This window comes from Mustela erminea, chromosome 1, assembly GCF_009829155.1.
Source record: "Mustela erminea isolate mMusErm1 chromosome 1, mMusErm1.Pri, whole genome shotgun sequence".
Classification (NCBI taxonomy): Eukaryota; Metazoa; Chordata; class Mammalia; order Carnivora; family Mustelidae; genus Mustela; species Mustela erminea.
The window spans coordinates 97,634,219-97,660,077 of NC_045614.1; the positions used below are offsets into that span (position 1 = coordinate 97,634,219).

General features: G+C 47.4%; 1 protein-coding gene across 1 annotated transcript in view; it reads left to right on the plus strand.

Moving 5' to 3' along the window:
• CLSTN2 (calsyntenin 2) overlaps nt 1–25,859 on the plus strand; it is a 608,204-nt gene that overhangs the window by 538,945 nt on the left and 43,400 nt on the right. Inside the window, exon 9 of the mRNA XM_032334718.1 lies at nt 15,335–15,497. Coding sequence (XP_032190609.1) covers nt 15,335–15,497 — 163 coding nt within the window. The remainder of the gene's footprint in view (nt 1–15,334; nt 15,498–25,859) is intronic.

Genomic DNA, 25,859 nt, shown 5'->3' on the forward strand with positions numbered 1-25,859 from the left:
CACACGAGCATGATGAGTTATTAACCCTATCTCCAGCCCCTCTACCTTGTCCAGAGGATGGCAATTGGGGCTGAAAGTTCCAGGCTTCCCATCATGGCTTGACCTTTCTGATGACTGACCCCCATCTAGGATCCTACCCAGAGTCACTTCATTAGGACAAAAGATGCTCCCATCACCCAGGAATTTCCTGAAGACTTAGGAACTTGCAGTCAGATGCTTCTATCACTGAGGAAATTGAGAAGGTCTTAGGAATGCTGTGTCAGGAACTGGTGCCAAGACTAAATGTTAGAACGGAAGACTCTCTCAACAACCCAGTTTACAAGAGTTGTAGGTCAGGAATCAAGGGTAAAGACATATATATAGATATAGATTTCTTATTATCTCACTCAGACATTAGAATAAATGCTCTGGAAATGGTCTCAAGTCTGAGCCTGATTCTGCCGGATTACTACAGAAGGAGCCTTGGAGGCCCAGCCTGGGGCTGGCCAAGGCTCCAGGTTTCCTGAGTGGGATCTCTGCTTCTTCTGTATGGAGCAGGGTGCCTGGTGCATGGCAGGCTCCATGCGTATTGATTGAATGGATGGATGAATTAACATGGTTTATAGTACATTTAATGTGAGGCTTTTATTCTTATTATTATTTAACAAGGGATTCTCCTTTTAAAAATAACACTTCCCAAATATATAGAACATCTCGCAGTTTACTATTATTATCATGTCGAAGAATTTTCTTCCTCATCCCAAAAAATGGTGGTGACTCTAGGCATCTCCTTTGCAGCTTCTGGATAATGGGATTGAATGCTGGAATGCCACATACACCCATTGAACACTTTTAATATCCCTAGCCCTGCACTGTGAGAACATGGCAGGACCAGGTGAAGGCTGTGATGGATTGAATCATGTCCCTCCAAAAAAGACATTTAAGCTTTAACTTACAATAACTCAGAATATGACCTTATTAGCAAATCAGGTTGTTGCAGATTAAATGAGTTAAGGGGAGGTCACACTGGAGTAGGGTGGGCCCCTACTCCAATGCGCCTGGTGTCCAGATACGAAGATGGCCATGAGAAAACACAGACACGCAGGGAAAGGGCCACATGAAGGTGGGATTGAAGGGCTGCATCCACAAGCCGAGGAACACCTGGGGCTACCAGAAGCTAGGAGAGAGGCCTGGAACAGATTTCCCCTCAGAACCCGCCGAAGGGCCTACCTTCCAACACGTGATTTCAGGCTTCCAGTCTGCAGAACCATGAGGGCCACACGTTCCCATTGTCTTTAGTCACCCGGCACCGCAGCCCCAGCAAACTAATACAAAGACCAACGCAAGCAGGGTCATGGATGTAGGCCTTCCCAGCCTCCTTCAAAGACCCTGTAAAACCTGGTCCCTGCACAGGGTACTCAGATGGGAGCCAGGATGAGTGAGCCACACTTGTCTCAGGGATGGAGGCCCATTTACATTCTCGGACGTCCACAGTCAGACTGAAGCTTCGAACCAGCACATCCTCGGCACCCAGTCAGCATTTGGAAATCCACGCTGAGTCATTAATCCTCACGGGGAGCTGGTCAGACCACCCCACCTTCCCTCCAAAGCAAGGGAATGTTGGTGCTGGCTGGGTTTTTGTGTTTCTTTGAATGGCTTTTTGTTTTTTGGGGAGGGGGCTTCTGGATTTCAAACTGTTCCCAAATCTTTGTATGAGACCAAAACTCAGGTGTGAAAACCCCACTTGGCAAATATTCATATACACGGGTCTGAAGAACCCAGAGGCCGTAATGCATGTCATACTGTAACTGTTCCCTCAAGAGTTCTCCAAGCTCCCCCAGACTCCATGGGCTGACCTGTACTTCCCAGATGTGCCCAATGTCTTGGCTGTGGAATTCCAAGCAGAGGCACCTAATCGCCTGAGGCCCCTGTGTGATGCAGATAGGCCTGTCCCCACAACAGGACCAGGGGACCCACATGTGGGGGGGAATGGCTCTCTTCTGGGGCCATGACCATGGCCTTTCATTACACTCAGGCACTGCGAATTCCTCCAAAATAGGATCAGCACAAGAGGCCCTGGTGGTGGAGGGGGATGTGTCAGCAGCTCCGTGTGAGATGCACAGACCCCTCAGCTGCCCCCTGGGAACAGCTAACAGACAGGCCTGGCAGGCGCAGGGTTGGAGGTGAGGCAGGTCCTGCGGGCAGGAGGCTGTGGCTGGTTTTTGGAGCCGGGACCTGAAGGGGGTCCGGGGAGCTCTGAGATGGTGGTTGTGCTCGCCGGCTGCTGCTTGCCCTGTCTTCCCATATGGAAACACTTTAACCAATGCCATTCAGGAGCAACACAATTTTCCAAGGGGGCAGAATTTATTATTTGAATTATTCAGGGGACGTTTATCCACCCACACTGAGATACGAGATATGTCAACTAAATGATAATTATGTTTCTCTAAAGATATCCACTGAGAGAATCCTCTTTTTTTTTTTTTATTTAAACTTGCAAGGAGGAGTCAGACTGTGTATTTATGAACAGCCAGCCTCAATATTCTGAGTGGCAGAATGAAAAATTAATTTTCTGCAAATACATTACCGAATAGTTAACTGCCTCTCAGTAACCTGTTTGTTTAATATACTGGGGTCCTCCTCAAAGAGCAGATGATGTGTTCTCCTCTTCACCAAGAGATAACTTTCTCTTGGTGCTCAGGCCTGAGAACAAGAAACAGGAGTTCTGGGCTCCAGCCCCACCACTGGCAAACTGTGTGTCTCCAGTGAGCCCCTGAAACTCTCTGAGCCCCACAGGCTGGCTCAAGGCCCCAGCAGACAACCCCCCACCTACCCTTCTGCAACTTCCCACTAATGTCGGCCTTCCTGAGGGGGAAAAGAGTGGTGTGTGACTGCTCACAGCTGTTTATTTGTCTAAGAAGGACTAAGAAAAGAAATTAAGCACAGAAAGAAACATTTTGTACCGAAATATTCCCTCCTTTCATTCCTCTGCCAATCCTTGCTCCTCCCACCAACATCCTAGGAAATTGAGAGAGCTGTACTGGAAGAAGTCACACTCCTTCTGCCCATTCCTCCTTCCCCTCATCTATGGTGGAAGGCCAAAGGCTCCTAGGGTAGGACCTGTCCTCCTTGACCCAATGAGAATCCTCACCACCCCATGTCTCTTTCTTCACACGGCCCTCCTCACTTCACACTGCCGTCTGGGGCTCCAGGTCCTGTAAGTGTTCCTCTCACCCTCACTTCGGAAAGGTCATTTGGCACTTGGTCCTCAGGATTTGATCCCCACCATGGCAGGAGGGCTGTGTGCCCAGTAACAGAGGAAGAGGCCAAGGGAGAGCAGGTAGAGCTTGGCAGAGCACGACTGCTGTCCTACCTTGCTTTTATGTGTGCAATCTGCTTTTATGGAGAACCTGGAGTACAGACAAGGCCCTGGCCTCAGGGATCTCAGAGTCAGGGGCTGGCCTGACTGGCAGGATAGCCATGAGCCCTGTGTGTTTGTTGAGAGGTCGGAATCTGGCCAGTTGCAACCAAGGTGTTCTGTCATACACACATGCAATTTATTGCAAAGACTTAACAAGAAATAGAGATAAAATATATAAACATAAACATGAATAAAATATCTTAATTTTTGAGATGGATTGCATGTTGAATGATACATGGATATATTCAGTTAGAGTATATTCTTTTTTTTTTTTAAATTTTTTATTTCTTTTCAGCGTAACAGTATTCATTGTTTTTGCACCACACCCAGTGCTCCATGCAATCCGTGCCCTTTCTAATACCCACCACCTGGTTCCCCCAACCTCACACCCCCAGCCCCTTCAAAACCCTCAGATTGTTTTCAGAGTCCATAGTCTTTCATGATTCACTTCCCCCTCCAATTTCCCTCAACTCCCTTCTCCTCTCCATCTCCCCTTGTCCTCAATGCTATTTGTTATGCTCCACAAATAAGTGAAACCATATGATAATTGACTCTCTCTGCTTGACTTATTTCACTCAGCATAATCTCTTCCAGTCCCGTCCATGTTGCTACAAAAGTTGGGTATTCATCCCTTCTGATGGAGGCATAATACTCCATAGTGTAGATGGACCACATCTTCCTTATCCATTCGTCCGTTGAAGGGTATCTTGGTTCTTTCTACAGTTTGGCGACCGTGGCCATTGCTGCTATAAACATTGGGGTACAGATGGCCCTTCTTTTCACTACATCTGTATTTTTGGGGTAAATACCCAGTAATGCAATTGCAGGGTCATAGGGAAGCTCTATTTTTAATTTCTTGAGGAATCTCCACACTGTTCTCCAAAGGGGCTGCACCAACTTGCATTCCCACCAACAGTGTAAGAGGGTTCCCCTTTCTCCACATTGTCTCCAACACATGTTGTTTCCTGTCTAATTTTGGCCATTCTAACTGGTGTAAGTTGGTATCTCAATGTGGTTTTAATTTGAATCTCCCTGATGGCTAGTGATGATGAACATTTTTTCATGTGTCTGATAGCCATTTGTATGTCTTCATTGGAGAAGTGTCTGTTCATATCTTCTGCCCATTTTTTTATATGATTGTCTGTTTAGTGTGTGTTGAGTTTGAGGAGTTCTTTATAGATCCTGGATATCAACCTTTTGTCTGTACTGTCATTTGCAAATATCTTCTTCCATTCCGTGGGTTGCCTCTTTGTTTTGTTGACTGTTTCCTTTGCTGTGCAGAAATTTTTGATCTTGATGAAGTCCCAAAAGTTCATTTTCGCTTTTGTTTCCTTTGCCTTTGGAGACATATCTTGAAAGAAGTTGCTGTACTCTTAAAGATAATTTCACCTTTCTTTTTAGTTTTTTAATATGACTACTAACAAATGTGAAATTACAGATGTGCGTCGAGTGTTGTGTGGGATTTGGGACAACCCAGTGAGTTAGTTACTGTTGTTATTTCAATCTTTTAGATGAAGGAACTGAGGCAGAGAGAGGGAATGTGAGTTGCCTGAGATCACATAGTCAGGAAGTAGTCAGATCAGACTATGAACTCTGGACGCCTTGTGCTAGAGCCCCAACACTGAACTGCAGTAGGGCCCCTCTCTAGGGTCAGGCTGAGCAGGGAGTACTTTGTGGAAAGTGGGTACCACCCCCACAGGTTTGGAGGAGGGCAGAGCCCAGTCTGAGGAGACAGGAAAATGAATCTGGAGGCAGGGGGTTTGGGGTTGACTTAATAAGGGGTGCTGGGGGAAGCAGGGCTGAAGGCAGGGGCAGAGACTGACCCTTCCCTAACACCTGCTCTGCCAAGTCCCCTGCCCTCCAGATCACAAGCTCTCCCTTCCCGCACTGTGCTCGAGCCTCAGGGCTATCGTCTGGGCTGTTCCCTCCCCCTTGACCATTCTTATCCCCATAGGCCCATTCTTCTGCCTCCTTTCCTTCACCTTCACTTCCTCATCTCCATAACCAATTCAGATCTCTCAACAACGAGATCATATGGCACCTGGCACCACCCCCTGCATGGTATATCTTTCAGACAGACCATTACATTATTTGCATGTGTATTCTATTTTTCAGCTACTCCCTTAGGGAAGGAGCTGCTACTGGTTTTGCCCACTTTCTATACTCAACACCTAAAATAATCTCTGACCTATAGTCACTACCAATAAATATCCATTGAATAAACAATCAAAGCTTCCTGCAACAAAGAGGTTTTACCCATTTTACAGATGAAGAAATTGACCACCAAGTTTAAGAAAGTTTAAGAAAATTGCCCCAGATCCCTGTCCAGGTAAGAGGCTATAGCTGAAGTTTCCTCTGAGCTGATCACTTCAAAGCCACTGTCTCTGAGTGGGAATGCATGGAGATGCTGATACCCCCAGAATAGCCAGAGGCTGATGAGGAGGCCTTCACAACATGCATGGGCCCTTCCCTAGTCAGTCTTCTCTAGACCCACCTGTATCTGATGATCTTCACCCTCCTTCCTCAGCCTCATTTTCTGTCTAGAACCCTGATGTGTGCTGGACCTGCTTACCCCTTTCTCTTGGACTGCCATGCTCAGAGCTTCAGATTTCTAAGTATTTGATCCAGATTTGGCCTTATCCCCAAAACCAGGCTCCAGCTTCCTGAGCTGGGTCCCCATGTCCCCCTTTTCTGGAGCATCTCTGTCCAGTGTCACTGGCTTTTACTGTGACCGTGCATTCATTCAGTCAGTGGGTGGGTCTGCAAGAGCCCATGCTGGGGTGGTTGTTGTGCCCTTCACTCTGTACCCTGAGAGGCTCAGTATTCTGTCAGAGGGGCCTGCACCCACCTCAGCCCCAAACTAAAGCATCTTGCTTTCGAGACCATTCCTTTCTCCAGGCAAGCGATCTGCTTTGTCTTTGTGCAATTGATTGTAATCAGGGAAAGAACACCTGAGGAAAATGGTCTTTTTCCTAATAGTCAGATTTAAGACTCATGCTTCCATTTGGGGGTAAGAAAAGAATAAATGGAACAAGATGGGATCGGGAGGGAGACAAACCATAAGAGACTCTTAATCTCACAAAACAAACTGAGAGTTGCCAGGGGGAGGAGGGGAGGGAGAGGGTGGTGGGGTTATGGACATTGGGGAGGGTACCTATATCCCTGGGGCTAATAATATGTTTATTAAAAAAAAAAAGTCTTTTAAACAAAACAAAACAAAAAGACTTGTGCTTCATGGCCCGCCTAGGCAGCTCCAATCTGCGCCCTGGGGCCCTGACAGATGTCAGCTGTTCGGTAAATGCATGAGGAAGACATCCCCAGATGAATTCTATGGCACATCCTAGAAGCAAAAACTGAGGAGGAGGAAGAAAGCTTGGCAGGCTTAAGAGAAGCCTTTTGCTGTTGGGGCGAGGGAATCCTCATGCTCAAGAGGAAAGCTCTGGGGAACCTGTAAACAGAAGCGGGGAAGCCTCATCAGGGGCTGGGGAGGGGAGAGACTAGTGCAAGCGCTGGGAAGTGGGAAGGGACTGGCAGAAATCTTCCTGCCTTGTTCTCGGTCACATTGCCAGGGCCAGGAAAGCGTCCAGGATAGAGTGCGTACATGGTTAACACGTGTTCAGCCTGTGTTCCACAAACGGAATGAATTTCACAGCATGTGTCTTCTGAGATTTTTTTGTTTCAGGTGATGTTCTTAGGTACCTAAAGGGAAAACAAAGGAGGTCAATGGATATGGTAAACTGTTCTATTGTCCACATTAGCATATTCTCTGAGGCAAAGTTTCTCAAACTTGACCTGTCTGAACACACGGAGGGCCTCTTAGAAAAACACTGCTGGGCCCTACCTGCAGAGTCTCTCTGTTCAGTGCGGCTGGGGTAGGGCCTGAGAATCTGCATTTCTGACAGGTTCCTAGGTGTCTTAGCTCAGGCTACCATAACAAAATGCCATAGATTTGGTAGTTTGAACAATAGATGTTTATTTCTCACAGTTTGGAGACTGGGAAGTCCAAGATCAAGGTGCCAGCAGATTCGGCTCTTGGTGAAAACCCACTTCCTGACTTGTAGATGGTCACCTTCTCTTTGTGTCCTCACATGATAGAGAAAAGAGGGTCTCTGGTTTTCATGTTCACTGGGACATTAATCCCAGAGTGCCTGGGTGGCTCAGCCGGTTATGCGTCCGACTCCTGATTTCAGCTCAGGTCATGATCTTGTGGTTGTGAGATCCAGCCCCACATCAGACTGCTCAGTGTGGAGTCTGCTTGAGATTCTCTCCCTCTCCCTGTATCCCTCCCCTCCCAATAAACCTTTAAAAAAATAAATAAGGACACTAATCCCAGCAGGGGGGGGCCACACTCATGGCCTCATCAAAACCTAATTATTTCCCCATAACCTCACCCCCAGATGGCATCACACTGGGAATTAGAGCTTCAACACAGGAATCTGGAGAGGCTACAAACCTTCAGTCCGTAAGCCTAGCTGGGGCCCGTACAGGTGGTCTAGGAACCACACTTTGAGAACCATGGCCCTGTGGAGTCTCGCTAAAAGAAACCTGTTTAACTGCATGAACTGTCTCCGATCGTGACCCTGACACCATTGTTCATTATACCTCCTGCAGGACTGTTTTACAAATCATGCCGTTGGGAAAGAAGCCTGAAGCAGTCACACTTTCCTGATAGATGGCACGTGAGGGCTCTCATCTCCCCTGGCTGGTCCTGCCCCTCTTCCTCACCCCTGGGAGGGACCTAGCACTCAGAATGCACAATTCCCACTTCACTGAGGGCAGATTAGCTGCCCCAGTGTCCGGTTCCTGCATTAACCTACCAACCCTACAACCTCCATGGGGCTTTACAGAATTGGCAGATTAGACCCAGGCTGGAGACAGTAGCTTTCGTTTTCACGAGGGGCTAACTGAAGTAGAGTTTGAATACATGAAAATGAGACCATCAGTTTGAGCTGGAAGTGAAGAGATCTTCCCAGGGTGTCCTCCCAGGGTGGGGAAGGGAGATCTGGTTGGCTTTGTTTAAAGGCCTGGCTTAAGGGGGAAAGCATAAACAGCTGGTCCAAGAAGCTGATTACCCAGCAAAAAATCATAGCTTGCTCCCGAGTACCAGCCATGTCCTCAGTGCACAGTAGGTGTGTTTTCTGTCTCTGTGGATGAGTTTGAATCCTGGACACACACAAGAATTTACATGGTGTGAGCACAAACTGTAAGGACAGTTTCTCAGTCTTGTTTTGGGGATTTGCCCAATTGTTGCTCAAGCAAACTGCAAATGGGGTGGTCTCTTTGACACAAGCTACCTCTCATGGTTCCTGTTCCCCTGTGGTCTGTTGCCCTGAGTCAGCAATTGCTTTTGGCAATTTTGGCCCAGCGGGTGCTTTCGGAGCTGTCCTCATCACCTTCCACAGAAAACACCCCGCCTTTCTCTGGGCCAGTGCGCAAGTACAGGTGCCTTCCTAGGAAGATCGTAGAGAGATCTGCAAATAAGAGCGGTATCTTTGCTTTGGCATGAGATTGGTCTTGGCATTAACCAAAACCGCATCTTTCTAAATGTTCCAAAACAGTGACCTGAAGCCAAAGGGCCTTGCGAGTTCCCACCGCAAATCTGATTTGCATGGTTTCAACCCATCTGGTTCAGTTGTTGTCCATTTTTAGAAAAAGATTTTCAGGTTTGACCTGTCCTTCGAATATGTCCTGGGGCCAGGGGCTGTGGAGCTCTGTGTGTCTACCACCCTCTGATTTAACACGAGAGAGGGCCGTGAAAGTAAAAAAAGGGCTTTCTGGAATGCAAGGCACCACAGTAAGGTAGCACAGGCCTCCAGCATGGCACTGGAGGTCTTCAGGAGCCCTGCCCCTCTACTGTCCCCCCCGCCTCACCCCGACACGTCTGCCAGGCTCTCTGCTGCAATGTGTCCTGGGATCATCCATACAATCCATACCATTGCTTTATCAAATCCTCATTTTCCTCCAATCTCATCTATCACCCAATTCTCCAATTCCATTGTCAGTGTTCTTGATTTCGTTCTTTTTAGTTCCATACCTGTGTCTTTTATTTCTGGAATTTTCCCTTGATTCTTTTTCAAACTTGCCTTCCCCTATTTCCTCCCTAATAGCTCCATTTTCTGTAGTTGCTGAAACATGGGTTTTTGATCATTTGTTTTGCCTGCTTTTTCTCTGGCATACAAAGGATTGCCTCCTCTTTGTTTCGTAAATTTTAACTCCGAGCTCAAGGCCCACAGGAATTGTCCTGCCCAAGACCTAGGCAGGCTTATCTCTGTTACTAGATTTTGAGGGTGTCTTTTTGGGGGGCCTAAAGCCCTGGCAGATGCACTGTGAAGTTCATTTCTGAGTTCTAGATTTCTATGCTGCCTGGGCTGTGTCCACTTGGAGCCCATGCACATACAAAGAGCAGGCTTGGGGGTCTAAGGCCTCTGAGGTGACTTGTTTCAGAGCCCTTATCTCTGTCTGAGCCCTTGCCTTAGTGTCCCCGTGAGGCGGATGGACTCTCCATTCCTCTCTCCCAGTGGCTTTGAAGCCATGGCTGACAGGGTAGGTCCCAGCCCCTCAGCAGCCATTCACTTTCAACACTCGGGGGCAGCTTTGGGTTTTTATTGGCTTTTTATACCTAAGGACTTCTCTTTCTAATTCTTTTATTTCTGTTTTATTTTGTTATCTTTGTTGCTTTATTTTATGCAACATCTCAGTCTATTTGGAAAAGAAAAGGGGTTTTCCTATCTGCTCAGGTTGAAAATATGTGCGTAGCATGGTATAGACTTTATTTTAGCTCAGTTCACACAGTAACCCTATGATATAGGTGCTCTCCTCATCCTCACTTTACAGGGGAAGGACTCAGGATTTGAAAGGTTCACTTATTTTCCTGAAGTCCAGAACATGATCACCCAGAAGTTCCTAGGGCAGGTGAGCCATCTGGCCCACCCCACCATGGGCCCAGCCTGCAGGACTGCCTCCTGGGAGCCCTCCTTCGCTGGTCTCTGTGGCTGGCCCCAGCAGAGCTGGTCACTAGCAGGCTGCCAGCTCGGCCCCACCCACACTCATGCCAGAGCTTTCTCACAGTCTCCCTGCTGCAGATGGGCTTCTCCCCTGGCTCGGGTGCTTTCCATCTTGCCCTGGCCTGTCTGAACACCCCTCCTCAATCTCCCCCCTCGAGTACACTTTGGGAATTCTGAGTCCGAGTTAGGGCTAAGGGATGAGGATGGAGGGGAGGGGTGTTGTCCAGACTTGGCAGCACACTGGCTAGAGGGGCAGGGGTAAAGAGGGAGAGAGTCTAAAGCCATGCCCAGGGTTCTGGCCTGAGGCCTGAGGACAAATCTACAGTCAGATGAGGAGCATTTGCTGAGGCAGGGACACTGCACAGGGCCAGGGGTAAGGGGGGAGCTGGAGCAGGGGAGGTATTGGGCTCCATGCTGGACACAGTGAGCCTGAGTGCCTTAGCATGTCAGGTGGGCCACGTGGGGGCAATTTGACATGCAAGTCTGTCACTCAGGAGCTAAGTGTCTGCTCCAGACCCTGAAGTGGCAGTGAGTGTGCGAGCTTAGCCACTGGTTGTACGTAAAACAAACACACAAGAGGCCGAATGTGGAAGCTGAGTGGGGTCCGCATGATGTGGAACTCCCAACATACACTCCTTGAGATCAGACACCACGTCATTTCTTGTCATTTCTCTTGCTTTATCTTCTACAGGTGCCAGAGACAGGGCTAGCCCTCATCCTGCAGAGGGTTGTGGGGAGGATCCCATAGCCTAAGGGATAGGGAAGCACGGTCCAGGATTGATTGTCCTCATGACTACCATCCTCCTCCCCTTGTCCCACACCCCATACCGCCTGCCACCTCACTTCCAAATCTGTCCCTGCGCCTTGTCTCCAGGCCTCACCTTTCCCAGCCTCGCCTGACCCCTCCCGCTCTGTGTCTCTCCTCCTTCCTAACTCTCAGAGTAGATATCCTTTAAAGGGGCCACACTGCAAGTTCAGAGCTCTTTTTCTAGGAAATCCAGTATTTTGAATGGAGCTATCCAACCTGAGATAGATTTCCCTCCCACCCAGGAGGGACTGACACTGTAAAGGCTATTTGGACCACCAACCAGTTAGCAGCCTGATTTCTGCCTCCCCTCTCATGGGAGGCTTCCATGGCCCCTGACTTACCCTGGAGTGCCAGCATCCTCCCCACTCAGGCCCCGTTTGGCATTGTCCCTGCTAAACACATGTCCCTGGGTCACAGGTCTCTGGTCAGTTGCTGGCTGAACAGCAGCTGCAGCCACCCACCCTGGGAACAGCTGCAGGTGTTCAGGGAGAAGGGTGTGTCTGACCCAGTGGAGGCCCTGGCCATCGCCTCAGAGGATGGCACTGGACATGCTTGGTGCCAGCTTTGTCCGCCAGTGATTCATGAACAGGCAGGAATTAAAGTTCTTCTCTCTACCTCGCCCCCACCCCGGAAAGGTCACATTGCCTAATTTCCTTCTTTCATGGTTGAGCCATTGCACTGACACATTTATTTTTGCAGCCTCCTGGCTTGATCATTTTTCAATTACAGTTTGTCCCTCCAATTCTGGCAGAGGGCTAATGTGGGTCTCTTCCCCATCATAGATCCACATTAGTGAAACCCTAACTAGGCATTTCCCTTAGCTGCCTTCATAGATTACCTGGTGCGGGAAGTCTGCAGGCGTAAGCCTATTCTGAGCTTAAAGCCTCTTGAGATGCCCAAGCGGGAGCTACCCGAGGAAGCTCCCTAGTGTTCCTGCCTGGGAGTTCTCGCTCAGGCTGCTCCCCTCCCAGAAGCCCTCCCTTTTGACCCTGGAGAATATAAATCTTGCCATCTTTATGAACCATATTAAAAGGAGATATAACGTATCCCCTTTCAAATTGCCAGGAGTATATATTTTGTTAATAATGCGGTAAGGGTACAACTCACAAGCACTCTTACAGTCTGTAGGCAAGAGAATAAATAGGCACAAATTTTTACAGGAAACAAACAAATAAACCTAGCAGTGTGTGTCAATAGCCTTCAAAATACCTTCAACCTGGGCACCTGGGTGGTTCAGATGGTTAAGCGGCTGCCTTTGGGTCAGGTCATGATCCTGGGATCCTGGGACCATGCCCTACATCAGGCTCCCTGCTTAGCGGGGTGCCTGCTTTTCCTCTCCCTCTTCCATTCTCTCCACTTGGGCTCCCTGGTTTTACCTTTCTGTCAAATAAATAAAATCTTAAAAAAAAAATACCTTCAACCTTTGGCCCAATAATTCTACTACCATGAATCTTTCCCAAGGATATAATCAGAAATGCAGACAAATATTTATGCATAAAGAAATATAGTATTATGTTATAGTATCTTTTATATTGTTGTTACATAATTAATACCTGATAATAAGGGAATATTTAAATATAATTTAGTATAGCCATTACTATATAGCCACCAAAACTGAAGTTGGTAAAGGCATTTTAATGTTGACATTAAGTGAATCAAGCAAACTTTTAAATTGTAGACCCAGTATGGTCCAAATTGACCTTCCCCCACAGTTTTTCACAGGATGCTTATAGGAATGCTATAACAGAAAAGTTCCATTTTCCAACAAGGTTGGGAAGTTATTACAGGCATAAACTTTGAGGCTACTGGAAGCCTGGATATGCAAATGAAATGGGAAATTAAAAAAAAAAAAAGCTAGGCTCTATATATAGGGTCACTGTTTTTATGCAGGGCATCCTGGGGGCTGCTACTCATGAAGCACATTTCAGAAAACCTGGGTGGGGGCACACCTAGGAAAAGATTGACATGTTGAGAGGGGCCATAGCTACTATTAGTCATGGAATGATTTTATTTCTTCCTTGAACTTTTTTGAATTGCCCTATAAAAATGTCGTAAGTGTCATGAGAGGAAGTGAGCCACAGGTTCAATCTCTGCCCAGAGTCAGCAGGTGTGGAGTGCTGGAGAGTCAGCCAGCATACAGATTCAAGATGGCAGTCATGCCCGAGAGGAGAGCTGCAGAGAGAGGGCTGTGGAGGCCAGGACAGGGGAGCCGCCCAGGGTTGCCTGGTTGACTGTCGTGTTCTGCTACATTAGAAAGGGCATGGGGTGCAGTCAGGCCATGGCACTACCACCTGTTCCTAGCCCACCCTGGGACTGGGCAGAGATATCTCTATGCCTCAGAGACCCTCCCCAGGATGTGAGCCATCTTCCAGGTTCTGAAATATGCTGTCTGCGTATTCTTGATTGCAGACGTCAAGTCCAAGGTGCATTGGATGGGCCTGCTTGGATTTGATGCCTCCTTCTTAGTTCCCCACTCTTTTACTACCCCTAGACTTTGTCTCCAGGGCTTCCTTTGTACCATCGCACAACACTGGGTCAGCCTAAGAGCCTGCCCCCAGGCCAACATCTGGCCTCAGGCATGTAGCCAGAGGGATATAAACTTGGTTAGGACCTCAGAAACAGGTACTGAGCTGTATGTGCAAGGAGGTGTAAAAGGATTTGGGAAATACTTGCTTGACACCACCTGATTACCTTCCAGGGGCCCCTAAAATATTCATCAAGCTTTATCAGGCTAATGGGCTTCAAAAAGAGCAATTTTCTGAGACATGAGACAGGACAATATAAAAAGAACATTAAGGAAAAAATTCCTATTCCAAAATGAAAAGGAAAAGATCATTTAGCATCCCTGTTGGTGTTATCTATTCATGAGAAACAGCACATTTAATCCAGAATGGGATGTAGGGAGGGCTCTGATACCCTCACCTGAGGGTCACCTTCATACAGAACTCATCTGTCTCCACTGACAAAGATGGTGGGGGCAATGGAGACAAGGATGCAGATGAGAGACATTTCAGAGGTGGACTCCACAAGGTGCAGAGGGATTTGAGGGAGAGGGGGGTGTGGAGAATGTCGAACATGACTCCCAAGGCACTGGCTTAAGGACTTAGAGAAGGGGCACCATTCTCCAACATGACCACCTTCCTGTCTCCCTTCCCAAGGCCCACTTGGTTTCTCTTTTGTCTTGGTTTCCATTTTCCATTTGGACCATGCTGTGGGAGTTCAGCTCCTTGAGGTCAGGGGTTATGACTCCATTCTAGCCCCCAGTGTCCCTACCCATCCATTAAAGTTGGGTTTTGGCTTCCAGCCCTAAGACCAGGAATCTTGGGCACAAAAGTTGGGAGAGGCAATAAGTGTGAGAATGTTCTGCACCTGTCCAGATGAGGAGGACCATTTATGGTCCTTCTCTGTCTCCCCACATCCTCCAAAGCAGGATGTATGTGAGTCTCCTCAGGAAGACCGTCTTTCTCAGAATGTATTTTGCTCAAGTTGAAGGGGCCATGAGGTTACTCCTTGGTTGCTCCTAGAGACAAAGGAATCAGGAGTTCCTACTCTTCTGCATTCCATCCTCCTTCCTTGTCCCCTGTTCTTTGCCTTCTCTCTTGCTCCTTTCTAGCCCCTAATTCTCTTCCATTTTCATTTTTCTCTTTCCCTTCCTCCTTCCTTTCTCTATTCCCACCTTCATTTCTACTTTTAATCTAGTATCTTTCTTTTTCTAGCCTCCCCTATTCCCAAGTTTAGGAAAATAATTTCATTTTAACTTTTTTCTCTACTAAAGAACTAAGAAAAATTTTATGCAAAGAAAATTTAAGCTGTCACCCACCCTGTCCACCAAGACCTTGTCAGATTCAACAGCTGCTAATTATGTGACCAAGATGCCCATACTCAAATACTTGTCTGATGATTGGACTCTCTGGTATTCCTCTACCCCATGGTTTGCCCCATCAAGTTTGATGTGAGCTTTTCTAACCTCAGTTACAGCAACTATTATGTGCATTGAGTTTTTTGCAATAAAAAATTTTGACCCAAAAATGTCTTCTCTCCCTTTCATAATTAGAATAAAAGCCTGTTTGATGTTTTATTGTATATTCAATTTTAAGTGTTGGTTCTCTTTCTTTTCATTAGATATGTGATAAAGAATGGCATTACTACGTCATCAATGTGGAGTTTCCCATAGTTACCTTGTACATGGATGGAGCAACATATGAACCCTATCTGGTGACCAACGATTGGCCCATTCATCCATCTCACATAGCCATGCAACTTACAGTCGGCGCTTGTTGGCAAGGTAACTGCGTCAAGCCCTTCTCCTTGGCCCATCTGTGTACAATCCATGAAAGGTACTGAGAGAGAGAAGGAAAAAAGCAAGTGATGTGAGAATTAGCCTAGAAAATTTACTACCCCTTACTAATAAAACGGGACCTATAAAAATAAGGATTAATCCAGACACTAAACTTGTGTAACAATGAAGCCCCTGGGACCAGATTTTGATTTTAGATCAACACGAACAGTTTCATGATTGCCTCTAAATTGCTGGTGCCTTTTACTGTTCTGGAACCTTCTCTGATTTCAGACTGGGGCTGTGCAGAGAAAAGGCTGAATGTAGAATCCCATATTAAAATTGCTATTTGATTCTGTTGAGTGTTAATCCATAGCCAAAAATCCCCCTCTATCCCCACACAAGTCGTCCAAGCCCCCAGTCCTCTGCTCTGGGAGTTTACAAATATGGAGGGCTGTGGGGGGTGGTTTGGGGAGGCCTCTGTCAAGTTCAGCTCAGCTCTGAGCCCCTTCCCCACTCACTAAGGGCAGAGGGTTCTTACTGCCTTTCCACTAGAAGCTCTCTGCTCCCTCCTCAGTTTCTTTGCTGCTGCCTCTCCTCCAATCCCCAAACTAGAAGGCTAATCTACCCTTTGCAACCAGGAAAACCAGCTCTTTGAACATACATTTAACCTTTCTGCCTTTCACTCAGTTCTGTTGGAGACTTTGTTTTTGCTCCCTTAAAAGGTAGGGTGCTAGGTGTCTGGGTGGCTCAGTTAGTTAAGCTTCTGCCCTCAGCTTAGGTCATGATCCCAGGATCCTGGGATCAAGTCCCACATCAGGTTCCCTGCTCAGCAGGGAGCCTGCTTCTCCCCCTCCCTCCACCCCTTTCCCCCAGCTTATGCTCAATCTTCCTCTCTCAAATACATAAATAAAATCTTTTAAAAAAATTTAAAAAAGTAGGGCACTTTGAAATACCAATGCAATCACAGAGGGGAAGAAAAATGCTCCCCAAATACACAGATTACTACTCCGAGATGACCCAACCTCATGGTAACCGACTCAACATCTGACATAGGTCACATGATACTAAGAAGTTCATTGGACATGTCAATAGAACTTGATAAGAACTTTATCAGTACTGCAGAATTCCCCAGGAATTCAGAAAAGGGAAACTGTCATCTGGTGAGAGTTCATGAAACTAATGAGTGTAGCAAGCCACTGATCCAGAGATGGCACTGGAATCATTAGTCACTGAACACAGTCGGGCCAGAGTGCTGGCTCTCTCCTATGGCTCAGTGCCCCTGCTGGACAGCACAGCCAGCCTGTGGACATTCTGGGACATGGCCTGGATGCCACCCATCCAGTGACTGCCTCATTATGAACCTCACCATGACTCCTCCTTTAGAGGCCCTCAGAGACCACACTCAGATCCCTGTCCCTCCAGCCTGCAATGGAAACCTGCCCCCACCTCTACAAGGCCAGTTATAGGCACTGTTGCCCAGTTGCATGTCTTCTGGGCGGGAAAACAGTCCCACCAAAATAAAAAGTACTTTTATAAAGAATTAAGATGACCTCTTTGAATCAGTTAGCATAGGCTAAGTTGTGCTGCAGTGACAATCAAGCCCCAGTTCTCAGGTACTTAAGATAGTTCAGTCTGTATTCACTGCAGATCCTTAAGGGCTCTTCTCTTTTCCTTCAGTCCGAGACCCAAGCAGACAGAGCAGCCCTGTTGCTTCATACTGAGAAAGAGAAAAACGAAAACATGATGAATGACGCATGAGCTCTTACAGCTTTCATCCACCAGTGACACTGATCATTTTCACTTTCATTTTATTGGCCTAAGCAATTCAGACGTCCACACCTAACTCCAGGAAAGAAGGAAAGTAAAAATATACAATGTGTCTGGAAGGAAAAAAAAAAAAAACTATTTTATGAACAATACTGATAAGCACCATGGCCTATCCGCTTAGTCACAGATATTTGACTGTCCTTCCCACATAAAAAATACAACCACCCTTCCCTAAATGAGGCAACCTCAATCTCCCCCTACTGTGGGCTCCAGGCTCAGTGTCCAGATTCTCTGAGTGATTCCTGCTGACTTCTCCCTCAGGCTGAGAGGCATAGATGGCCCTCTTCCTCAGGACCAGATGCGACTCCACTCCATCTGGAGACCTGTACACCAATAGGAAGAAATATTTGCTCCCACCACAACCACCATCCCCTACACACACACACACACACACACACACACACACACACACAGACACACACACACACACACACACACTTTAAGAGCCAGGGCTGCGAGGAGGCCCTTCACATACCTGGGTATTTATAGTCCTGTGAGGAAGAGCCAGGAGTCCCAGCTTGTAGATAAAGAACGTGAGTCTTTCAGAGGTGAAGGAGCTGACCCGAGGTCACCCAGCCAAACCTGCCTGACCCCAAGTCTTTAGAGCCTGTGTTCTCCTCATTGTGGCTGGTTGATCATTTTGTTGATGGAACTATGTGTTTGGGAAAACACAGGAGCTGATGTGGAAAACTTCTGACACATCTGTCCACTCTGGAATCAAAAACCCACAGCCACCCTGCATTCCCCTTGCTAATCCCTGGCTGCCCACTTCCTTAAGTGGCCCTCCACAGAACAAAGAAAAAGGGTTTAAGTTTTAGAGTCAGAAAATTTGGAATGTGAGTCAAACCCGCATCCTGCCACATCCTAGCTATATGGACCCAGCAGAATCTGCAGCTTCCCAGAGCAACTACTCTCTCATCTATAAAACCTCCCTTGTCCTTGTAAGGAAAAGGTGATAGTTAAACGAGGCATGTTTAGCATGTTTCACTGGAATAAATGTATCTATCCATTGGAAAACACCTGCTGGTCCCCTCCTCCATCCCTTCTTTGCTCCTTGCACTTGAGCCCCCCATGGCAGACAGTATGCAGATTGGGTATGCTCTGGCTTCCGTGATTCCAGCCTCCTGTGGGTCCTTGTGTGCACAGATGTTTCTTCCCTTCCTCAGGATGGACCCTCCCACATGGACCCTGCTCAGCCAGGTCCATCTGCAGGTCAGAGGGAAGGTCAGTGAGGCGGGAGAATAGCCAGTCAGAAGACGAGTATTGGAACGTGACCCTTGTCGTGTAAGCGGGACCCTGATCACACTATCTTTCGGGCCATGGAGATTTGGGTCTCTTCCCCAAGAGGAAAGATGATATACTGGCACATTTTCAGCATAGGAGACAGTCCTTAAGAAGCTTGAAACTTGAGCTTTCTAGGATAGGTGAGAGTTCAGCAGGAAAATAAGGAATCTTCGCAGAAACGTGGGCACAGTCAATGTCACTGTGAGGTACAGGGACTGGGATGGGTGCAGAAGAGGCTGGGAAGAGGAGTGGCAACCTGTCGTGACTGTAAGATGCCAGACGGCCTCCTGAAGGAGCTTGGGTTCGCATCAAGATTCATCCTCCTTGGAGCCATGCTTTGTCTTGGAAGAACACGTTAGAAGCCCTTTCTGCAGGCTGCAGGACTGTGAAATCGACAGCCCACGATGCAGCCGTTACTGGGCACATTGCTAACTTTCTGAAATCCACTTACATGCATATTCTAAGCCTGCTGGGCGAGGCTGTAATTGCCTCTGGGCCTGCGATTGTGGGGAGCTTTTTAGGTGCTTCTGAGGTTGGCAAGGAAACGAGTTCCCATTTGTGAAATTTCCAATTGGGGTTTCACAATGGGGATAGAAAATAATTTGATAGCATCTGCTTGTTGGATGCTCTCGGGCCCAGGCTCCAGCTCCGTGGCTGGGCAGTCTCCGCAGCCCCAATTAGCCTGCTGTGTCCTGTTGGTGAATCTGAAAGCCAAAGTAATCAGTGGAACATCATTTTCACTGGTAGTTTTTCTAGTAATTAAGAAAAGAAAAAGAGAGACTTCATTTACACTTAAGAAATGTTGCCAGTATTGCCTCCAGCATGTATCTTAATCACAGAGAAAGGCTTTTGCAGCGAGGATGGACCTCGCATGGTAGAAGGGTCCTCTTCCCCTCTGCGGCCAATGCATACTGCCCTGCCTTCATTTCTGTGCTCTCAGGATGGCATCACACCCTCTCAGTGCCAAGCTCTGTGTGGGCCAACTCAGAAACTGCTGACTTTAGGGAAATTTCAGTTTCCTTGTCCCTCTCTGGGTCTTGTCAGGGGAGAAGATCATTTAAAAGACGAATTAATTTGCCCTTTTCTTTACATGTCCTATTCATCCATTTCTAAAAACAAAAATCCAAGTTCTGCTGATGTATTACAAAAGTTGTATCCTCACACCTGCTTTGCCCCTGGATTTCTAAACTGGGCCCGCCTACATGGGGACTGGGAGGCAGCTGTCCCATGACCATGTCAGACCAGGACCTTAGGGAGCCCCCGGGGTTTCAGGGTGGTGCCCCAGCAGGTAGGATTCTGGGCCACCTCTCCCCTGACACCACAACTGAGACCTCTCTGTGTGTTGCATCGAAGTGGCTAACCAGGTTTCAGAAACACGATTCTTGGCATGCCGTCAAGAAGCCACCATCTTGCTCCCTCCCTCATCCTTACTACTCTTGCTAGATCTCACTGCAGGCTTCCCTACCTGTCACCCGTCTACAGCAACCACCTCATCCCTACTTCTGCTGGAGACTCTCCTCCATGCTCCAGACCTTAGCTTTCCTAGAGCATCCAGCTTTGCTGCTCCTGACTAGGACACTATCCTCATCTTGGACAAGACCTTTCTACCCTAGGTCCTGGTCTTGCTGAGCCCTACCCGCTACTTAATAAATAAAGCCACAGGAGGGAGAGAAAAGGATAGTTCTAGAAATTAGAACCTCTTGCTAAAGGGCAGATAGAGAACTCCCACTAAGACCATTGGGAGGAGTCAAGGCAAAGAATAGGGATGGTCACAAGTGTTGATAAAAAGGCAGAAATAACCTTGCAAGTTTCAATAATCAATAGCATGTCATCTTCTGACAGAGGGGAATTGGAGCCACATGTGGTCCTGAGATCTGGTGCATGTTTCCAGGTCATCTTGTCGCCAGACATTAAAATTAGTGCAGGGACTTGGAGTACATGCCTTCACTTAATCAGCTTGGTCTAATTTAGTACAAGTTATCTTAATAAAGTCTGTGTTGAAATTATTCTACATCCCTAGGGTCTCTGCTGCTGGAAGAAAGAGGCATGTGCTAACCTAGTCTGCCTTAGAGTCAGGTGGACATTTCCCAGGGAGGACTTCGGGAAGCTCCAGTCCCACAGGATGCCCCTTCCAAAAGGAGGCCATGGTCAAGTTTGGGAAACTGCCTCATTTATCCCCATACCCGCCTGGAGGAGAATCACAGGGCTCTTTAGTTTATTAAAAGCTCTCCAGAGCCCACCAATCAAGCAGTCTGTTGGATCTTACTTAACCCTTGTTTCTCAGTCCTATTTCACCATGGAACTCGCTCCTTTTGAGACAATGTTCTTGGAGCACTCTGTGGGACATATCTTGTTGAAGGTGCCAATGCAGCTCTCCATCCCCTGCTCAGCTGTAGTTTACAGAAGGCAAGGATTGTCTGCTCTCTCAGATTCTACTCTCCTCACCTTTCTCTCTACTCCAGTATGTCAGTAGAGAAGGTAGTTGCTAATGTTTGTTGAATTATATCCCATTTTTGAAGCTGTTTTGACAAAGGTATGTGGTTTGTGGTCTAACACATGGGAATGACTAACAAGGTGTCTCTTGGTATTAACCATGTCAGAAAAATCAAGAAAAGATTGTTCTAGGCCCTGGAGTTAATTTGACATGAAGGTATATTAGTTTAAAGAAGACACAGATGAAGTCTGCTTTAAAATTCATGGCTGGAACACAGTATAACTGAATTGTAATTCTAACTTTGTATCTTATTCTGAAGATAATATCAATTAGAAAATTTGACAAGGATCTTGGAGCAAAAACAGTGTTGTTTCAAGTTCTCTGAGAGAAGCACTTGGGCGGGGGGAGCCACTGAAGGGAAAGATAGAGAAAACTCACATCATGTGATCTCATGTTTGAGTCCCTTGGTTCACACTGCCCCTACAACTAGCTGCCATTCTTGAGTTCCTACACCCTGTGGAGCTAAGTGCATGCCTTCCCCTTTCATAACCCTATTGCCTGGATAAGAATGGGATCCCCACTCTGCAGATGAGAAAACTGAGAGGGGAGAGAAGTGCCTTGCTAAGGGCCACACAGATTTGGACTTGCACCCAGGTCTCTGCCACCAGACCCTGACCCTCGCTTGCACCTTCTACACCACCTCTGCTTCTAGAGATGATGGATGGCCTGGTGACATTGCATATTCAAGTATGGAAGACCAGAGGATTCTGGAATCTGGAGTCAAATCACTTGAGTGAACTCCCAGGGCATTTTTTCCCACAGACTGGACAAAGTCAAGCTAAGTCCTAAAGGTAACTAAGACCCATCATGGTCCAGTATAGGGAGGGTTGAGTTTGGAGCTAGAAGAAGAGGATTCCAGACCCTCCCTGTGGCTCTGGTCCTTTGAAAAATGTCTTGCCTTTCTAGTCCTCAGTTCTTCATCTGGAGGATGAAGAGGGAATCTCCTGGGTGATATACGAGGGCCCTTTGCAACTCCATGAATTCAGGTCCCTGACCCCACAGAGATGATTTTTGGGGTCACGCCTTGGAACATGCCACGTAGGAGACATCTGCTGGAAAGACTGGAGAGATAGACATGGAAGGGGTTGAGAAAGCCTACTATGAATGGTTATGGTCAGCTGTAAGGGCAGATGGTATGCCTCCACAAGTCCCCTGTAGCCTACAGCTGCAGCCCTGGGGCCGTGCGGACAGTTCTGAAGCTCTAGCCCTGGGGATCTGTTACACACTTCACTTAGCCTTCACGTTCGATGGGTGTCTCCATCACCAAAATGAGGAAATGAGGGAAAACAAGATTTCAGACTGTCTCACCATTTGCATTGCTCAAACTGGATACCCAACCATCCATGAAATTGTGTTCATTGACGGGCATCCCCATCAACAAGCCAGGCACAGAGCAGCATTCAACGCCAGCAAGAGGAAATGCGGCACCCACTCGGGAATGACAGTGGGAAGGGAAGGAGCAACAGCATCCCACACACACTTCCTGGAGCAGGGAGACAACACCCTCACACCATACAGGTCTTCTACTTAGACTTAGAGGGAAGTAGTTCAAAAGCTACTGAGGTGGGTGGGCCCCACCTCTCAGTTGAAGGAAAGTTTCAGGGGAGTTCAGTCCCAGTACAAATTCTAGCTCAGAGCAATTGCTGCTAAAGCCCTTCTGCGTCCACAGAACCCAGTGTAACTGGACATTCTTCCCCAGGGTTGTGTCAGTCCCAACCTGTCCCCATCTTCATGAAGCAGCCCAATTATTACATCCTTTGAGGAATCCTCTTCGAACCCTCCCAGCCCCATCTGTCGGACAGCGTGCAGGTCAAAGCCTTGTAAGTGAGCCAGACCTGGGTCTGAATCTGGGCTTCGCTAATTCCTGGCTGTGTAGCTGTGGGCAAGTTATCAAACTCTGAAAACATCATCTGGAAAAGGAGTTAGGAGTCTAGCACATAGGAATCTGAATTCACAAAGAAAAATTGTGTTTTCCACACCCATCTTAGTTTCATTTTGAACCCCTCTTCTGTCTGAGCGGGGGAGATTTGACCTTGGCAAATTGGAAATTGTTCCATTTCCCTGGTGCCAGCTGATTTCAGGGCTGTTTATGTGGGACTAGGGTGTTAGGGGGCATCCAGGCACCGTCCTGTGCCGATGTCCATGGAAACGGCGCTCACCTCTTTGGTCCTGTCACTAAGGGACTTATGGGGCCGGAAACTCTCCCAGTATTTCCTTGTCTTACTTAGAGACACAAAAATATGTTCCCTGCTTCTCATGCTTTCTCTGTAAGACCATCTGCAGGCCATCCGCCTACCTGTCCAGATGTGACAGGCCAGCATCCCCTCCAGCATCGTGCTCCACAGCCAAGGCTCAGACCAGGTGACTGGCTTCAGGGGCTCACTCTGCACCTCTATGTCCTTACCCCCTCCACTACCTCCCTGCCAGCCCCCCAACTAGTGGGTGACATTTTCCTGTCTGCGGGAAGCCAGAGTTTCTTCTTCTACTCTTCCCCAAATGTGGATCCATACCGAGATTTCCCCACCCTCCTAGGGTTCCAGATATGTGTCTAAAGGCAGGATAAGATGGGAGAAATCCTCACGAAAAATCAAAACAATAGAGGCTAAGGTCTCAAACATACTATCCTGCCACTGAAGTATTAAATAAAATTGCACGTGAAAGAGTTCGCCATGTTTTAAGGGCCTCAGAGATAATGGCTATTATTTTTCTGCTCTGATCTGTTGGACACCTCATCTGTACCATTTGTTTGGAATCAGTCATGCCCTGCCTTAGATCATCTATTGCACTGGTAATTTACTCTTATATTTTTATTTTCCCAGAGTCTGTACTTTATTCTCCCAACTATATATAAGTTCCTAGAGAGCATGGTCTACATCTTATAATAGCTGAATCTAACAGAAGGCTGGGCTTTCAGCAAACACTCTAGAAACATGTGCAGATCTAGCCTTGGAAACCCAAATTCACATTCGTAAACATGTAGAGAAAGTTCTTTGTGTAAGAAATCAGGATATTTTTTTTTCTTGAAATAATTCATGAGCATATTTGTGTCTAAAGGTTAACAGAGTATCCATGTGGTTTATGAAGACACCCCAGATATTAAAAAGAAAGAGATTTTCAATGTATCTATTTTTTAAATCCTGCATCCCAGCCACCCCTGAGTGCAAATATATTTCAAATTTTATGCTGGCCTCCTATTGAAAAGTGCTAATTGAATCAATTTCCTGGAGCTGCACCATTAGAGTACATCACAGAGCTGGGATCCTTGAATCAAAAAGTACAGAACATGAATGTCTTGCGGAGAGAAAACGGTGTGTAGGAAAATGTCTTAGCATCCGAGAGAGTCGTGAAGTTTGGTCTTTGGTCTTTAAACATGGAGTTGCAGAGTGTGCCTTGAGATAGCTAGAGGACAAACCACAGAGGGCTTCTGGTCATTCTCACCCTGGCCCAGGCCGGCCAGTACTCCTGGATGCCCCAGCTGGCCCCGCATGCCCGAGGGGCCCACACATCACCACTTCTTACTTGTGTGGCCTCGGGCCACTTACTTCTCTCTCAGGCTGAGTTTACTCCATTCTAACTACAGAAAAAGTACCTCCATCCCAAGAGTTAGGTAAGGTTCAGTAAGATGATGTCTGTGGAGGACTTGGCACCGTCTTGGAGACGTAGTGCATACCCAGTAAATGGTAGTTTCTACATCTGCTGCTCTAAGGGGACACGTGGTGGACAAAGCAGGGAAACAATGGCCCATTGAATGTCCTGGAGAGTGGCAGCTCCACCATGCACAACCACATTCATACCCTTCTTTCTATAGGTCAGTGGAAGTGCCCCTTTGCTGGGGCAGGAACAGGCTAATGGCACTGAGGGGTACTTTACCTATGGGGTCTTTGAGGACCTGGACTAGAAGGCCTGAGATAGGTTCCCCCTCACTCTCAGGTCATTGCCACATCAGGGCATTTCTCAAAGGCAAATCTGTTTGGAGTTCCCTGTGGACCAAGTACTTTGATAGAATCTTCTTTCATTTTCAAAGTGCTGATGTTTTTGGTGGCAGAGAACAACAGTGTGAGTCAAAATGGCTTAAACCGTAAAGGTGGGTGATTGACTCCTTCGGCTGAGGATGTGCTGTGGTAGCGCAGTGAGGAGGTCCTCCTCTGCTAGGACTCTCCCGGCCCTGCCCTCCTTCATGCATCACCTTGGTTGGCCCTGGTCTGCCTACAAGATGGCTGCCGCAGCTCCAAGCCTTCCTTCTTCACATAATCTCATCCAGGGAAGAGAGCGAGAGTGGGTTCCAGAAAGTTTCTGGAGAGAAAATGGAGGCTCTTTTCCCAAAGGCTGCTGGTTAATTTCTTCTCTCATCTCATTGGCCTAAACTTGGTCTCATGATCACTCCTGGGCCAACCTCTGTGGCTTAGTGGACGCAGGTAATGATTGGCTTCATCTGAAGTTGACACCTGACTCAGTCACTGGAGTGAGGGCAACAGGAAAACCTGGTTAGCTGTGACTAAGTAGAATCTATCCCTGGAATTCAAGTCAACTCCCGCCAACATCTGGGCTGCTGCTACAAGAGGGCCGAGGTGAGATGGATGTTGGAGAGACTCCACAATGTCCACTGCTCTGCTGGCATTAATTCACCATCCCTTTCAGTCTGGGAAACAGTTACGAAAGGTCTGCTCTGTGCTGGGCAGGGTGCAGCATACTCGGACAACACAGAGGCCCTGTGCTGTTGAGAGGAATAAATGAGCCAACTTATGCAAAGTGCCCATTGCCTC